Source organism: Lagenorhynchus albirostris, chromosome 3, assembly GCF_949774975.1.
Source record: "Lagenorhynchus albirostris chromosome 3, mLagAlb1.1, whole genome shotgun sequence".
Lineage (NCBI taxonomy): Eukaryota > Metazoa > Chordata > Mammalia > Artiodactyla > Delphinidae > Lagenorhynchus > Lagenorhynchus albirostris.
The window spans coordinates 154,474,144-154,492,328 of NC_083097.1; the positions used below are offsets into that span (position 1 = coordinate 154,474,144).

The following is an 18,185-nucleotide window of genomic DNA, read 5'->3' on the forward strand; positions in this document are numbered from 1 at the left end:
AAGTTTTCAATGTTTTCTCCAAATATGCTACCCATTTCTTATTTAGCCAACTGGAAAGAAAACAGCATTTCCCCCAACACAATATATGGGAACCAAAACGCACCGGCAGTCATATATCTAAAGTAATATTCATAACAAGATATTGGTACTTTTGGGTAGTTGGATCAAAGGTGATTTTTAAATCTTTTTTATACTTTGTCCCATTTTTCACATATTCTTTAAGTAATATGCACTACTTTCATACTGAAAAATATGTAAAAAGCTAATGTAGACTTGACAAACAACAATAATAATAACCACAACAATAATAGTAGTAGTTTTCTTTTTGGACAATGTGTCAGGCCCTGTTTGTTCTAAGCACTTTAAATGCGTCAACTCCCCACAATTCTGTGAGGCAAATCTTATTGTTAATCTGTTTTACAGATGAGGAAACCATAACTTTATATTGAAAAACTCACTTAACTTCATACCCCTATGAACCCAGGTGGTCTGGCTCCAGAGCCTGCACTTTTAGGCAACAGACCCTACTACCAAAAACTGGGGCTTTTTGCCGGTGAGGGGGGGTACCAAGAAACAAACCTGACAAGGCTAATGAACCAAGGTTCAAGAATTGGGTGGGAGAAAAATAAAAATACAAATTGACACAAAATGAAGAAGTCAACAAAACAAAACATATGGAAGGAATTACAAGTTTTAAGAGTATGCCATTTTCAATTCTGTACCAACTACATAACTTAGAAAATATCAACAAAATTTCTATTTTTCCTTAGAAAACATAAATTACCAAAAAAGATATATCCTCACGAGGAGAAAAGCTAGATGAATTAACAGCTAAGGAAAAACTGAAAAGCTGGCAAAGTATTGCCTCCATACAGGCTTTGAGCTTCAAATTTTCAAGGAGCAAATAATGCTCATGAAATAGAAGGTGTTCCCAGGCACAGAAACAAGGCAAAGCTTCCTGATTCATTTTGTGAAGCTGCATAACCCTGATACCATGCCAGAGGGGAAACTATGGAACAACTATGTTAAGTTACATGTTAAGAGAATGACTAAATTATTAAAGCTATGATCAAGCAGAGTTTATCCCTATGAAGAAATCCATTAATAAACTATATTACATCAATAGATTAAGGGATAAAAGTCATGATTAACTTAATGGATGCTAAAAGGCATTTGATAAAATTCAACATCTATTCCTTATAAAAGTTCTCAATAAACTAAGCATGGATTAAGAATCTCACTCTCAAAATAATAGCCAGCATCACACCTCAGGAAAGCTCAGAGCAGCATACCCTAGGTATGTTCTGAAGAACACACTAGCTCCTTTGCCTGCTTCATTGGCTTTGGGGGCCAGAGAGGCTGCTCCCGCAGAGAACTGCTAATGTGCACAGTGTACTCTCTAAAGAGGGTTCAGAGAGAGAATTATTTTTCCCAAACTTGTTAGGCTGAGAATCTCCATCCATTCTCCATCAAAACCTGCAACAACTAGTGTTTCATGAAACACAGCAGCAGCTTTCCAATTAAAATAAAAATTCAAGATAAAGATACCTGCTATCACTATTGAATTATTCTCAAAGGTCTAGCCCAGTGGTTTTCAACCCCTTTTTCCTGCCCAGAACGTTGGAGGGATGTGTGTTGATTCCCAGCAGCAATAATGCTTCCCATGCAGTGATTTCCAACTAAGTTGCGGTGGGCTAAGGGGTGGAGAGGTTTAATTTATTACTCTCTAATTTGCATAACTAGACAGAACAAAAGATCAAAGGATTCCCCAAAGCTCTTTATCAAGAAATCATACTTCTACAGTCTGTACACATGAGCACTGAACGACAACCTTTTTTCTTGGTTTGGAAAAAAGTTAGTTATAAATATATGGCAACCCAAAAAGGTTCCATGAGGCAATCATTGGGCACTGAGAATGAACTGCAACACTGGAAAAAGGAGGGAGTCCTACCTTAAGTGCCGGTTAAGTTCTTCCACATAATTTTTTTGATCAAGGACATCAGTAATTCTTTCATGCCTTTTAAAAAGAACATAAAAAGAGAGAAATTCTTTTTACTCAGGGTTAATACTTTTAATTGTCCCCCAACCTTCCAGTCACCTTGTAGGAGTACCAATGTCATCAGGAAACCAAGAGATGGTCAGAGCTTAGTAATGTCTGCACGGTCCTAAGTGAACCAGCAAGGCGGGCTAGGAAGACATGGGACACACTGGAAACAGGCTGCCTGGAGAGGAGCCTCCCTGCAGACGCTCCTCCCACCTCTCCCCTAGCATTTGAGAAAGCCACTGGCAGGCAAGGTAGAAACACCAAAAGCCACATGTAAATGGCTCTCCAGTTAGGAGATGAAGCAGCCCTTGTTATACTGAAGGAAAAGAAGCTGCCTCAGAAAAGAAGACCACAAGACTCTTCAAAACACAAAGCTGATTAGTCTGGGTTAAAAAAAAAGACTCTGGGAACTCTTTGGCAGTCCAGTGGTTAGGACTCCGCACTTTCACTGCCAAGGTGGTAGGTTCAATCCCTGGTCAGGGAACTAAGATCCTGCAAGCTGTGCAGCATGGCCAAAAAAAAAAAAAAGCAAAAAGCGAAACCACAACACAACAAAACTTCATACATCTTTATAAAAAAAGCAAAAAAGACTTTATCATTTTAAAGTTAGGTTCCTCCCACCAATTTCTTTACATACATATGTACATAAATGGGATCATGTGACCCAGGTTCATGCCACAGGTGCTGGATTTGCTGGTCAGTGCAGTCATTTTTTTTCTTTTACCTTTCTGCCCTTTACATAGCTCTCCCAGGTAACACATACTGATAGCTTGTTGAGTATCCTATGTGTATATAATCATAATATCTATCTATATTTTTACATATAGTATATGCAATTAAAATATAAAATATATATTAGAGAATTTGGGGGTTTTAAAAAATGGGATATATATACTTCTCAGTATTATACTTTTCTCACTCAATAATACCTGTGGAAATCCCTCTAAATCTACTATACAGTAGGTCAAATTTGTTTTTCTTTCATGTCTGTATAATACATAGTGTGGAATACTTCAGATGTTCTACAATTCATTCAATTGCAGATGTCCCTAGGTATCCACGGGGGACTAGTTCCAGAACCTCTGTGGATACCCAAATCTGCAGATGCTCAAGTCCCTTATACAAATGGCATAGCACAGCTGACCCTCTATATCTGTGGGTTCCACATCTGCAGGTTGAAAGGCTGACTGTATTCCCTTAATAGTGGATAATTAGTTTATTTCCAGTTCTTTTTGACATTAAGAATGTATTTTAAATTTCAAGTGAGTGAATCCTTGTACTGTGGGTGCATGAAGCATTAATGGGATTCCCGCTGGTCCCTTCCTTGGTAAGGTGCACTGCCAAGGCACTGAGAAGGAAGAGTTCTCATTACAAAGACGTGTGAAAGACAGGTAACAGATGTACGTGGTAAAATATTCAAACACAGCGCAAGGGTTTACAGTGAAACTCCCTCCCATGCCTGTCTCCTGACCTCTTTCCCACAGGTGGCCTTGTTTTCAGGTCGATGTGCCTCTCTAGAAATGATCCATGTATATGGAAGTACAACATATAAATATGGGCGTATGTCTTTTTTGTTATAACATAAATGGTAGCATGTTATATACATTGTTTGCTTTTTTTCTTTTCTTTTTTTTTTTCCCCAGGATAACTTCTTTTAATGCTCTTGTTAACAAGGATGAGGTAGAGCTACAATGTGGCATGAAAAGACACCCAAGACACAGTAGGATCAAAGAATAAGTCTAGTGGCAACTTAAATATATAATAGTACCTTTCCATTTACATCCAAACCATAAAGCAAATTACACTACCAAAAAATATATACCTGCAAGGCAGTAAAGGCTTGGAAGGAGTCATGCATGAGTAGCTTCCTCTGAAGAAGCAGGGGGAGTGGGATTGAGATGGAGACGAGGGGATAGTGTTAATGGGGAAATTTGCCTTGTACCCTCTATTCTTCCACAGAGCCTAATTCCTTAAACAATGGGAATAGGAATGTATTACCACTGTAATTAAAAATAGCTAAATAAAAATTCAAACAACACAAAAACAAAAGTAGCATTCTTTGCCAACAGTTACATGAAAAGATGCAGCATCACTAATCATCAGGGGAATGCAACTCAAAAACCACAGTATGCTATCACGCCATACCCATTAGAATGGCTATCACCGAAAAGACAAGAAGTAATAAGTGTAGGTCAGGATGCAGAGAAAAGGGAACACTTGTGCACTGTTGGTGGGAATGTAAATTGGTGCAGCCACTATGGAAAACAGTATGGCAATTCTTCAAAAAACTAAAAAATAGAATTACTAAATGACCCAGCAATTCCACTTCTGGGTATTTATCCAAAGAAAATGAAAACTAACTTGAAAATGTATATGCACCCCCATGTTCACTGCAGCATTATTTATAACAGCCGAGATATGGAAACAACTTAACTGTCCATCAATGGATGTGATATATTCATATAATAAAATACTATTCATCCATTAAAAAAAAAGGAAATCCTACCATTTCTGACAACATGAGTGGACTTTGAGGGCATTATGCTAAGCGAAGTAAGTAAAACAGTGAAAGACAAATACCTTATGATCTTACTTATATGTGGAATCTAAAATAAACACAAAACCAAACTCACAGATACAGGGACTGGTGGTTGCCAGAGGTGGGGGGGTGGGGGAGTAGGTGAATGGGGCCATAAGGCACAAACTTCCAGTTATAAAATAAGTAAGTCCTGGGGATGTAATGTACAGCATGGTGACTGTATTTAATAATACTGTATTGCATATTTGAAAGTTGCTAAGAGAGTGGATCCTAAAAATGCTTATCACAAGAAAAATTTTTTGTAACTACATATGGAGATGGATGTTAACTAGACTTATTGTGGTGATCATTTTGCAATATATACAAATATCAGATCATTATGTTGTACACTTGAAACTAATATGATGTTATATGTCAATTATACCTCAATTTTAAAAAAGGAGCATTCTTTGCCAGAATTTCATTAAAAACGTGAACAGCATACAATACAGAACTTACTCTTTGCCACCATCAAGATCCTGCACATCCTTAATGTAGAGAGAAAAATCGATCACTCCAACCTGATCAAAATAAAATGTACCAGTTTAAGTGAAAAATAACTTTTCGCACTTTCCACAAACCTTACAGTCTTTAAAATTCAGGGTATTTACCTTCCTATCTCAGGATAAAACAATAGGATTGTTAGGATAACCTGACAATCAGTAGGTTAACCAGCTTAAAGCAGCAATCAATCAAACAAACAAACCAAAAGAAAAATAACCCCATCACCTTCTAAACTTACTAAAAATCAGAATTTAAGGGAATATTCTGAAGTTTTATTTATTTATTTATTTATTTATTCAACAATCAAATTGTTGACAAAGTTCTTTGGGTACAAAGTAATAAAAAAAAAAGAGACCTGTATCTCTAAAGTGGTGACCTTAACTGATAACTCTGACTCCTTCTTCCCCCAAACTGAGGTGAAAAGGTCCAGTATTTCAGGGAAAATTCTCTGCTGCTGTGGGGAACTAGGGGCTCCAAGACCCCTCAAAATCTCAAAGTCAGGGGCTTTGTCCAGAAATAAAGCACTTCAGAGAGAGTGAATGAGAGCCCTAGTCTGCCACCATCCACTCTAGTGTAAGTGCAGCCATTCCTTCGAAATATAGGAAAATTGGGTCCATCAATAGAGAAATATTTAAATCAGTCATGTTATAGCCATATTGCAGAACCCTATGCAACCATAACAAAGAATGCAGAGAATGAATATGTAATGAAATGAAGAAAGCTCCAGGATAAAATTTTAACTCAAAGAATACTATGTACAGCATTAACTCCTTATAGTAACCTCCCTTATGTTAAAACCAAAGCTATACATGATGTTTTCTGCAACTCCTCTGTTGCGCCTCCCACCAATCTATATTCCTGACCCTTGAACCTGGGTGGCCAGTAAGGCCTGTCTTTATGAGCAGAAAGCAGCAGAAAGGATGCTGTGACTTCTGCAGCTAGGTTAACAAAGGCAGTACAAGCTTCCTCCTGGCTCTTTCCCTTGGGCATATACCTTTGAAGTTCTGAGCTCCCATGGGAAAAGTCTGGCTAACCTTGAGGCACCACACTGGAGATCAAGTGGAGAGACCACGTGTAGACAGAGATGCCCAAGAAGCCCCTGCTGCTCCAGCCTCAGCTCCCTGAGCCTTCTCAGCCCAGAGGACAGAGAGTGAGAGTGCATATGCCTTCAGCCACTCCAGCCCCAGCCACCAACTGCCTGTGATCACAGGCATGCTTAAGAGTCACCATGCTGAGCTCAGCCATCCCTCAACTATGAGGGACTGTAATCATTTAGGTGACTGTTAATTTGTTACACTGCAACAGAAAACCAGAAAAGATTTAATTAAAAACAAAACCTATGTATACATAAATGCATAGGAAAAGTAGAAACAGTCCCGCAAATTTTTACCATTATCTGTGGGGACAAGACTGGGACTGAAGGGGGAGAGAAGGGGAGCTTGAATTTCACTTTTCACTTTACATTCTTCTGTAATTGCTTAACTTCTTTTCAACAAGCATGCATTTCTTTTGTAATACAAAAATAATTTAAAAAGAAATATATATTTGACTGGAAAAAAAAGCAACAATAGAAGGAATGAGAAAGAATACCCAAAGTAGAAATTAATGGACTAGGAAACAAAGCTCTCCTCTCAAAGCAGAAGTGATGTGTAAAAGCAAGACCTGGTTCTTCGAGCTCAACACAGTAGACAAATCTCTACCAAGTATTACAATTTAGAAAAGTGAGATTTTAAAAAGCTGTAAGAAAATACTCTCATGCAACTAATAGATCTGAATGAAACAAATGATTTCTGGAAAAATATAAATGACTAAAACTTTTTCTAAGACTTAGGAAACCAATAAATTGACCAAAGCTATGCAAAAAATTAAAGTGGTCAAAGCATGAGGACCATAAAGCTTTTGCATAAAGCTGAAACTGTCATACCAGCCAGTTTTAACAAACCTTTAAAGAAAAATATTTCCTGCTCTAATAAACTGTTGTAGAAAGCAAGAAAGAAAAGAATATCATCCAGTTTATTTTATGAGGTTATACAATCCTGACACTGAAAAGTGACAAAGACAGTATAGAAAAGGAAAATTCAGACCAGTGTCACTTTTAAGGAGAAATACAAAATTTCCAAATAAACCACAGACATATTAAATCTAGGAGTATACTAAAAGAATAATGCACGATGACCAAGTAAGGTTTATTTTATGATATCACAATAGGAAACCTAAGAATTAATTCAATTATTATTATGGGTTAAAAATGGATATGACATCTCAATAGATGCCAAAAAAGTTATTTGATAGCATTCAATGTTCATTTTTAAATAAAAATATAAAGTAAGCTAGAATAGAACAGTACTTTCTAAACATGAGAAAGAGGATCCCTCAGGGTGCAATAGCAAATACTCATACTTTATGGTGACATACAAGAGGTATTAAAGATAAGAATAGGCCAGGGGGCTCAATCACATCTATTACTTAATAAAAATCCCAATTAAATTTTTATTTTGGAATCTGACAAAATGATGTTCAAGGTCATCTGGCAGAATGGACAGCCTCAACTATATCTGAAAAAGAAGTACAACAAAGTAGGCAGGAGGTGAACTGCCAGAGCTTTGGTAATTAAAAGACTACGTTACTGGCATAGAAATAAAAAGATCCAGAGACTAAACAGAGAGTCCAGAAATAAGCCTCAGAGCATAATGGATATTTCAATACATGATAAAGGTGGAATTTCAAATTAGTAAGGAAATAATATTTGATACATGATATTGAGAAAACTTTACTACTACTGTATTAATAGTTTACTACTGTACTTATATAAGAAATCTAGACTTCTACTTCACACTATGTCAAAACGAATAACAGGCAGATCATTTAAATGTAAAAAATATACATGTGATTTAAAAAATTAGGTTAATTTTTAGACGTGGAAGGACCTTCTAAGCACAATACCTTAGAAGGTATAAAGGAAAAGTCCATTCAATATGACCACCAAAAAAAAAAGTCTACAGGGAAAACAAGCCCCAAGACAGCAGAAAAAAAAAATTTATAACAAATATCCTGACAAATGGTAAATATCCTTAATCAATAATAAAGGAGTGGAAAAAGGTGGAAAACTCAAAAAAATGGGCAAAGGATATGAACAGGTGAACCACCAATGGCAAATAAAACATGAAAAAAATAGTTTATCTTCCTAGTTCTCAAAAGTATAAATTTGAGATGAAGAGTTGTTTTTCTTTCAGATTAAAAAAGACCAAGAATGCTCACATGTAATCACAACACTCATGCAGAATGTGTACACTCTGACACAGCAATCTCAAAACTTAACCTAAGAAAATAAACAGACAAGAGTAAAAAGAAGTATGAGGATGTTTATAACATTATTGTTGTAACATGGAAACAACTTACATTAATAAGTATTGGTTAAATAAATTATGGTACATTCATAAAATGGATTACTATCAGTTGTTTAAAATGGTTTATATCTCTTGACATCAAGAGCTATGTGGAACATATTATTAAATTAAAAAATTGCAAAATGGTATGCTTGGAATAATCATATTTTGGTTTAATGAAAAAAGAGAACTCCAAACATCTGTCTCTGAAATATAAATACACACATACACCTTTCTTCATGTGCTTCAAGGATGTATCCTGAAATGTAACACTGAATTAGCTCTTTCTGTGCAATGGGATTATATGTGATATTTTGTTTCTTTTCAAAAAAACTTCTTTGTATTTTTTGAAAAATATTTAACAGGCAAAAACAAGAAAACTACTAGAAAAAAAAAAAAGAGAGGAAAGGTTACAATAAAAAAAGCTGACCTGGTCACGGAGGGATTGGGGAAGCTTTAGATTCATGTCCAAACATGTAGTGGGAAGAAGCCTGGGCCACTGCCCAGTTACAGATGCCCTGAAGAGGTGGAGGTGAGGGTGGGGCAGGGTGTCCTGACTTACTGCCCCTGCCACCACGAGTTTAGGCCTCAGCCCTGGTCAAGAGGGCTGTCCCACCCCATGGGGCACTCTGCATCTTACTGCCTACTTTCATTTGTGCTCCATTTTACCATCTGACTCCCCAAATCTCTCCCGAGTCTATTTTCCCATTCCTCATGCAACCTGGGGCTTCCAGACTTGTCTGCTCAATGTTTTTGCTTTCCCTATTCTTGGCTGCTTCTAACTCATGAACTGAATGGTTGCTAGCTTGATCTTTCTCAATCCCAGGCCTGATCATTTCAGTGTACTGCTTAAATACCTCCAAAGGTTTTTAAGTTCCAAAGTTCCAGGGACAAAAACTAAAGCCTCTAACATGGCACTGATGGCCTAACAACTGGGCCAGCCTCCACCTTCACTTCACTCATCGAGCATCCTGTGTTCTAGCCATGGAGAACTGTTTCCCGTTCCCAAACACGCCATGCTCTCTGTGTGTGCCTCTGTGCCTTTGCCCAAGCTATTTTTCACCCTTCCCCAAGACCTCTGCCAGCTGCTCCCCACTCTGGTCCAGCACAGCACCTTGCACAGCCCTGTGCCAGATGCCCCCTGCCATCTGCCCCTTCCTTAGGTTCAGCATATGTCTGCAGATCCTATGTAAAATCCCTGGCCCAGACAAGGCATTCGATCTGGAGTCAAAATTCCCATTTTACCTGAGAATCCAAGTCTTCTCCTTTTAAACAGAGGTTGGCATCAAGCACATTGAGTCCCACCAGCAGACCAACAATCACCATCCCTTCTTCTTCCATCATTAATGCCTCAGGCTCATAGAACTCACTGAAAGAGATTGATACAACAAGAACACCTTCACCACCCTTCTCTTGGACCTACTCTGCCTTTTCACCTCTTAGCTCATGGCCTGGCTGCCAACTTCATCAGGAGCCAGAGGCTCCCTTGTGTGAATTCCCTTCTTCCTTCTATTTCCTCTCCCTCTTTAAGTGCTGCTATCTCTTCTCTGGCCTCTCCTCTCTTCCTGTGGCTTAAAATGGACTCCTCCTACCTCTGGTCTAGGATTAACTCCTCTGTTTGGACCCTGGAGCCCAGTCCTCCTCAACTCTTGGCTCCTGTGTTCCTGAACATCACTCTGCCCCTCCTGTCCACTCTGGCTCCTTCTTTTGTGTTGCTATGAACTACTTCTACACTTACATTCATGTCAACATAAAGTGGGATCTCACAGCCTCCCCCAACACCCATCCAAGGATAAAACTCTTCCCTCTTCCCTGTGTCCCATGGAACAACACTGGCTGCTTTTACTTCCTTACCTCCAAGTCACCTCAGCCATTACAGTGAGGCTCCATCCATTACTGCTCTGGTCACCAGCGATTAGCTAATTTACCATTGTGTGTATGAGTACATGAGAACTTATTATCCTAAGAATTAATTGTTTAGAACAAAATCTGTACCTCAGAGTTACTCAGTATAACAGTACTCAAAGAAGAGTACAAAGTACATGAACTATTTGAAACCAGTATTTATCATGAAAAGATATGTTCAATAATAAGCCATGACTTGAAAACAATGGAAAATTTTGGGTGACTGTAAAAGACATTTTTATTTCAGTTAGATAAGAGAATTATCTCTGGAGAGATTTGTTCCTTGTAAATGATCATATCCTGGAGAAAATTCCTCTTATAATGGTTACCTTTGTTTATAGAGTTATAAATATAAAAAATGAACCCAGTCATAAATTTCAGAGATAGACAGTTCGTCTTTACTGATGCCAAGAGATATAAAAGTTTACAAACTGAATGTGGAATCCTAAAACAGGTAATCTAGATATGTTCCCTTACAAAAAGCAGGGTTTTATACTTTAAAATTGCCCACTGAATCTAGTTCAAGTCATTTTTCCCCTATTATCATCCAATCAAATACCATTTTGTTGAAACTTAATGGAGTACGCTGTCAGGGTGCCTAATCGTAGGTATTTTTGAAGAACTATCTTCAAAATGACTTTTCAAAATGAAAATATACATCTTCATTCATAAAGACTTTCAGACATCAGTGCTCAAAAAATAAAATACTGCTATTTTAAAACCAAGCCACAGAATAGTTACACTTAATAATAATTTGAATAAAAACTGAATATACATTCTTGTTTTAATTCTGAATGATATATAGAACTGTGTTCTAATTACGAAGCAAAAGCTAAGCAAAGATAGGTGATGAAATACCTTAAGAGATGTTTATTATCTATAAGCACTTTCAGATAATCTGCCAGTTTCTTCTGCATGAGTGCAAGATAAAGCCAAGCTCTGCCCCTTCCCACAGCTGTCCTGGAATTCAAACAGAGAGTCAAACTATTATGGCATAACAATAATAACAACAAAAAACAAAGGGAAAAAAACCAACTTAGCCAAGGAGAAACACATGTTCACGCATACATATGCTGGTGAATGCAGAGAATGCTGTAATAGAGCTGCCCTGGGGGCTGGAGGAGCGCACTGTCTGGGAAGGCTGAGGAAATGGCTCACTGCATTCTTTTGGGTACTGTTTGAAGTCTGTATCATGGGCATGTATTCTGCACCACCCCCCCCAAAAAAAATAGGAAAAAAAATTTAAGCCACAAACATCTGATTTCTGGAACAATTAGATAAAACTTTGCATGTATTCATAAAATTTCACAGGGAATACCAGGTTAGATTGTATAATGGATACATTTTCTTTCAAAAGACGAATATAGAACGTAGTTGTTAAAGGGTTGAAGTCTCACAAGATTTCTAGGGCATTAGCTCAAAGGTACAATTTTATTTCTGATGTGGTAAAATACACATAACATAAAGTTTACCACCTTACCCATTTTTAACTGTACTGTTCAGTACTGTTTAGGTACATTCATGTTGTTGTGCAACCAATCTCAAAGGTGTGATTTTGAAAAGATCTGTTTTAAACATTAAAAGAAAAGAAAAGGCCTCCCAATTGTAGACCTAACATTATTTAAGGAAAAAAGGATCCTGTTCTAAGCAGAGTAACTGCATTTGTAACACCCAAGAGAGTATTAGAGGTACTGCTGTAATCAATATCAGCCTCAAAGGGTCAGAGGGCACCCAACTTAATCAATACAAAAGACTGTATTCCCCCCTTCTCCCTTCAATAAATGATGTAAAGCCAGAGTAAAATAGAAAGGAAATAAAGTAGGAAAAAAAAAAGACATCTGATGTCGGCATGATAGGAAAAATGGACACTGACATGTGCTGCTTGGTGGGAGTGCAAACTGGTACAATTCTTCTAGCAGGCAATTTAATGACAGTAGGTTATCAAAATTCTACATCTAGTAATATAAGGAAATAATTTAGGAGGTACACAAAGACGTATGTTTGGGGGTGGTCACCGCTGCACTGTTTGGATAATGAGAATTTGAAGACAACCACAAAGAGCAAAGTGGGAGGAGCTATACAAAAATGATGTGGATGACTATTATGGCAAAAGGTTTAAAATCTAATATTAAATGGGAAAAAAAGCCACAAAACAGTACGTACAGTTTAATACTTGATTTTTTTCCCCAGTTCCCCACCTCTGTACAATATACTGCTCTTAGTTTAGGTTCACTTCCAAAACATTTTTATGCATATGAAAATAAATATAAATTCTATTTTTCTCTCCTGTTTACAAAAAAATTAGTATGCTATATATGCCGTTCTGCAACTTGCTTATTTCACTGAATATCTGTCATTTTGAAATTCTTTCCAGACACAGGGAATTTTTCGTTCATTTTTTCATAGCTTTAGAGTGTTTCAGTATTGGACTGCCCTATAATTTATTTAGCTGGTTTTTATCTAGGCTGTTTCTAATCTTCCGCTGTTACAAATAATGCTGCAACAGGTATTTCTGTACATGTGTCATTTTCATGTGTTAGATTTACGAGATAAAACTCCTAGAATTGGAATTGCTGGGTCAAAGGGTAGATATATTGGTGGTTTTTGTGGATAGTGCCAAACTGTCTTCCATGAGAAGCAGTGCAATAGTGAAGCCACTGGGGGAGGTGGAGGGGAATAAAAATAGAATCTTATTTATTTGTCTGTCCGACTATGCACTGAAAGGATCTAAAAGGATACTGACCACGATATTAATTGTAGTTTTTTTTCTGAGTAGTAAGCTAACAGAAGCGCCTTTTTTGTTTCTTAATTAAAAGTTATGTAGGGCTTCCCTGGTGGCGCAGTGGTTGAGAGTCCACCTGCCAATGCAGGGGACGCAGGTTCGTGCCCCGGTCCGGGAGGATCCTGCATGCCGCGGAGTGGCTAGGTCCGTGGGCCATGGCCGCTGAGCCTGCGCGTCCGGAGCCTGTGCTCCGCAACGGGAAAGGCCACAGCAGTGAGAGGTCCGCGTACGGCAAAAAAAAAAAAAAAAAGTTATGTAATAAGAAAAAAGGTTGTTTTTTGGGTTATTTTATTTTTTTTAGAATTTATTTATTTTTGGCTGTGTTGGGTCCTTGTTGCTGCGCGCGGACTTTCTCGAGTTGTGGTGAAGGGAGGTTACTCTTCGTTGCGGTGCGCGTGCTTCTCATTGCGGTGGCTTCTCTTGTTGCAGAGCCTGGGCTCTAGGCGTGTGCGCTTCAGTAGTTGTGGCGCATGGGCTCTAGAGCACAGGCTCAGTAGTTGTGGCACACAGACTTCGTTGCTCCGCGGCATGTGGGATCTTCCCAGACCAGGGATCGAACCCATGTTTCCTGCATTGGCAGGCGGAGTCTTAACCACTGTGCCACCAGGGAAGTCCCCAAAAAGGTTGTTTTTAATTTTCAAAAAAGAGAGAGACAAGCTTTGTCTGTTATCTGGGTTTAAGTGCCAATCTTAAGTGTAACTTATTCACTGTGTAACAGTTTGTTTAATAATAAACCATGACATGAAAACAATGAAATATTTTGGGTGATAGGCCATACTGTAAAAGATATTTTTATCTCAATTAGACAAGGACATTAAACTCTAGAGAGATGTCTCTCAGGATGCAAAGTTCGTCACGCAAGTTTCAAACCACCTTAGAGCAAACAGTCTCTACCCTCAAAAAAAATTCTGGTCATAACTTCCAAAATACTGCAGAAATTTTAGAACTTTTGTTACTATTTAATGAAATAGTAAAAACACTGCAGCTCTTTATAGAGCAAAGCAGTAGCCTTTTCTCACATGGCTCCCAACAAGGCTACTCCTCCAGAGGCGTCAAGAGGAGGGAGCTACTATGTATTTCCTTTTTGGCAGACAGAGGGAGGATTTTGGTACTTAAGCTAGTTACCTGTTTAGCATCCACAGGGAACAGAAGCAGTGAGTTTAGCTGACAATAAGCTCTTTGTTAGCACAGCAAGACTTCAAAAATGCCTCCTGTGCCTAAGTGGAAATAGCCTGAGTGCAGGAGGAGGGAGAGCCCTGCTCCATCCAACCAGACCACCCAGAGACACAGTCTAGTGCTGTACTCTTGAGGGAGTGAGCTTGCTGGAAGGGAATGGACAATAGGACCACATAAAGAACAAGTGAAGGGACTTCCCTGGTGGCGCAGTGGTTAAGAATGCAGGGGACATGGGTTCGATCCCTGGTCCGGGAAGATCCCACATGCCACGAAGCAACGAAGCCTGTGTGCCACAACTGCTCAGCCTGCGCTCTAGAACCCGCGAGCCACAATTACTGAAGCCTGGGTGCCTAGAGCCTGTGCTCTGCAACGAGAAGCCACTGTGGTGAGAAGCCCGCACACTGCAATGAAGACCCAATACCACCAAAAAAACAAGCAAACAAACAAAAAACTGAAGAAACAAGGCAGAAGACGTAGGAGGCTCATGAGGGGGTCACCAAATAAATATATGAAAGGTTGTCGCCTGCTAAAGGTTTTCACCTTAGGTGGTATAGGCCCAGAGGGATGAACCAGGGACAGAGACAGAAGGCTTAAGTCCTATGAATGCACAGGGCTCAGCAAAGATGGAGTTTAGTGGGATTTAGAGGGCTTAGTGGGATTTAGAGGGCTTCAGAGACCAGCAGACCTGTGCTTTCTTCCTGGTTCCACCTCTCCCTTGCCGAGGGACCTTGAGCAAGTTACTTAACTACTCTGAGTCTCAGTTTCTGCACTTGTAGATGGGGACACCAACAGTTTAGTTCCTAGGGATTTGTGGAGGATAAAACGAAATAATGAAATGTCCTTAGCACAATGCCTGGCACATGGCAGGCCCTTAGTTAATTGTGGTGGCTATTATTATTATCTAAAAATGGGATAAGCTGGCTCTGCAGGAGAAGGTCAAACAGAGGCTGGACAGTTGAGTCCCCTGTGAAAGACTCTGCCGGGAGAACTTTTGCATTGGCCTAAGGATCTCCAGGGCCCCTTCTCAATGCAGATTCCACGATACACCTTTTCGTGTTCCATTCAGTTTTTTATTTTGAGCCTATACGTAGGGATCCCAAGGGCAAACCGAGATAAGGCAAAAAGGCAAAATTCATTAGTGCCAGCCTTTCCACAAATGTTTCTTATCCTGGAATCTAAAATCTGTTCCAAACTGTATTATTCAGAAAACTGCCCAGGTGCATCTGTCTTTTTTTTTTTTTAAACATCTTTATTGGAGTATAATTGCTTTTTAATGGTGTGTTAGTTTCTGCTTTATAACAAAGTGAATCAGCTATACATATACATATATCCCCATATCTCCTCCCTCTTGCGTCTCCCTCCCACCCTCCCTATCCCACCCCTCTAGGTGGTCACAAAGCACCCAGGTGCATCTGAAGCAGCAATTCCAGGAGTGTAACAACTCTTCTTCCTCCTGTAACTGCTCTTTGGGTGACAACACCTTTTCACTATTTGACCTTGTACGACACGCAATCACTGTCCCCATTTTAAAGAAAAGGAAACTGTGGCTCAAGAAGGGCAAATTTTCTCAAGCTTATGTGGAGAATGAGCAGCAGAGCTGGGACTAAAGTCTAAGTAGAGTGTAGCTTTTGCTACAATTTGTTCTAAATTAGAAAACGCTTTATCAGCAAGGAATAGAGAAATTGATAAATACAAGGAAGTTTTCTTAAAACATCAAATTGATGTAACTACTTCTCACTCACTTTAATTCTGGCAGATTTCTGACACTAGTGGCTATATCTGATGCTTCTGGACAAAGTTTCTCCACCAGCTCCAAAGGACCAAAGAAAGATTTATTTTGGCCAATAAAACTCTTCTTAACTAAAAGGGAAAACAGAAGTGTTATTCATAAGAACAGGTTGCAAAATGTCTTCAGGGTCCCACAGTCTCTCTCCCAAAAGCCAAATGAATGCTGTGGAGCTGCACTGCTTACTCCTTCTGATTCAGTCTTGGGGACTGGGAAAGGCCAGGTACCAAATGAGCTCTCCCTTCCTCTAATGAAAGGGTTTCTCTGATATACCCACTAGGCTCTTTCTTTCAAGTATTTATTGACCATGAAATAAAACAAGTGGCCAAATGATCACCTGTGAAATCCTTGCCCTTTCTCCCTCCTATGCCAAAGTCAATTCTTGATTTCAAATCATCACCACCATCCCTCATCTGAACTGCTGCAATAATCTCCTAATGGGTTTCCCTGCTCCTAATACCGTCACCTCCCCACCTTTCTAATCTGTCCTCCACATAGCTGGAAGTTCTTTTACAAATGTAAGTTAGATCTTGTTTTTCCCTTGCTGAAAATCCTCTAAATACTCTTAGAATAAAATCCAGCTCCTCACCTGACCTATAAAGGCCTACCGTGATCCAGCCCATCCCAACTGCCCTGACCTCACCTACTCCTTCTCAGCATGCCTCAGTTACCTGGTGTCTTCCTGAAACCAAGGTTGGTCCCCCTCAGGACTTCGCTCCTGTTTTGTTCTGTCTTTCTAGGAAGGCTCTTGCCCCAAACATTTGCAAGGTTGACTCCTTCTCTTTTAGGTCTCAGCTCACATTTTACCTCCCCAGAAAGACCTTCGCCTCTCACCCTAGTTGAAAGGTTTTTCCCTTTATTCTCTATCATTTAAGCTATTTTGCGTCCCTGAATTTGTAGCATCTTGTAATTATGTTTGCTTCTGAGTTTGCTGTCTGTCTCCTCTTCTAGAACTGTGCTGTCCAAGGTAGTCACTAGCCACAAGTGCTACTGAAATGTAGCCAGTGCAACTGAGATGTGCTGTAAGTATAAAACACACGGTGGATCTTTAAGCCTCAGTGTAGAAAAGAATGCAAAATATCTCATTAGTAAGGTTTATACTGATTATATGTGTCAAAATGATAATATTTTGGCTATATTGGGATAAATTACTAAAAGTAATTTCATCTGTTTCTTCTCCGTTTTTTTAAACGTGTCTACTAGAACATTAGAAATTACACATGTGGCTTGCATGGCATTTCTATTGGACAGCACTGCTCTAGAATGTCGCGTCTTGTGGGCAGGGACCTTGTTTGTCTTGTGCACTGTTTGTCTTGTGTGCACAAGAACAACACCAGCACCCAGAACAACGTTTGGCACTGATGATGCTGGGAAGCAGCTAGCCTGAATTTTTCAAGCCCCCGACCCCGCCCTCAGGCTCACCTTTCAGCCCATGTTTGAGGCAGTGCTCCATCACTACAAAGAACTGCTGCAAGGGGGCATGGTCTGCATCCAGGCTGCGGCCCAGGCTCAGGGCGGACTGGAGCAAGACCTTGATGCTGAGTTTCATCATGTGCATCAGGTTGACACGCTCCTCCATCATCTGGCACTTGGAAGCTGGAGGACAGAAGCGGGGACAGCTTCGTTAGTGCACTGAGTGTAGCCCGGGGTGAGGAGGCTGGACGCGGAACAATGGAGGCGGTCTGCTCGGAGCGCGGACGTGCAGGTAAACTGGAGATCGCAGCCAGCCGGGCCCTGACCCCGGGAGGTCACAGCCGCATGTGGGCGGCGGGAGCCTTGGGTCAGACTCTAGAGGCCTCTCCCAGGTAGCTCAGCGCGTTGCTACGGCGACGACCCTACCAAGAGTCCCCGCGAATGGTTCCTTCCATTTTGACTAATGGAAGGGCGCAAACTCCAGGAAGCCCTGCCCCAAGCTAGAAGGCTTGCTGGGAAAGTGCTCCACCCCCTCTCGTTCCTATTGGAGGAGTCCAGCTCGAGGCCACGCCCATGGAGCTAACGGGCGCCATTTTGACTTTTCAGCCAGG

At 39.9% G+C, this 18,185-nt stretch overlaps 1 protein-coding gene across 9 annotated transcripts in view; it reads right to left on the bottom strand.

Moving 5' to 3' along the window:
* The window catches only part of RUFY1 (RUN and FYVE domain containing 1), a 55,982-nt gene extending 37,960 nt beyond the window's left edge, over positions 1-18,022 (bottom strand). For 8 of the 9 annotated variants that reach the window (XR_009539719.1, XR_009539718.1, XM_060144431.1 and 5 more), the window contains exons 1-6: positions 17,584-18,022; positions 16,118-16,235; positions 11,276-11,377; positions 9,758-9,881; positions 5,082-5,143; positions 1,952-2,017 (exon numbers count right to left, since the gene is read on the bottom strand). Coding sequence is in view for 7 of the 9 variants with exons in the window: in XM_060144431.1 (XP_060000414.1) it covers positions 1,952-2,017; positions 5,082-5,143; positions 9,758-9,881; positions 11,276-11,377; positions 16,118-16,235; positions 17,584-17,743 (632 nt within the window). In the remaining 2 variants the exon portion in view is untranslated. The remainder of the gene's footprint in view (positions 1-1,951; positions 2,018-5,081; positions 5,144-9,757; positions 9,882-11,275; positions 11,378-16,117; positions 16,236-17,583) is intronic. The other variant, XM_060144430.1, reaches the window with a different exon arrangement.
* Between the last annotated feature and the right edge of the window lie 163 nt (positions 18,023-18,185).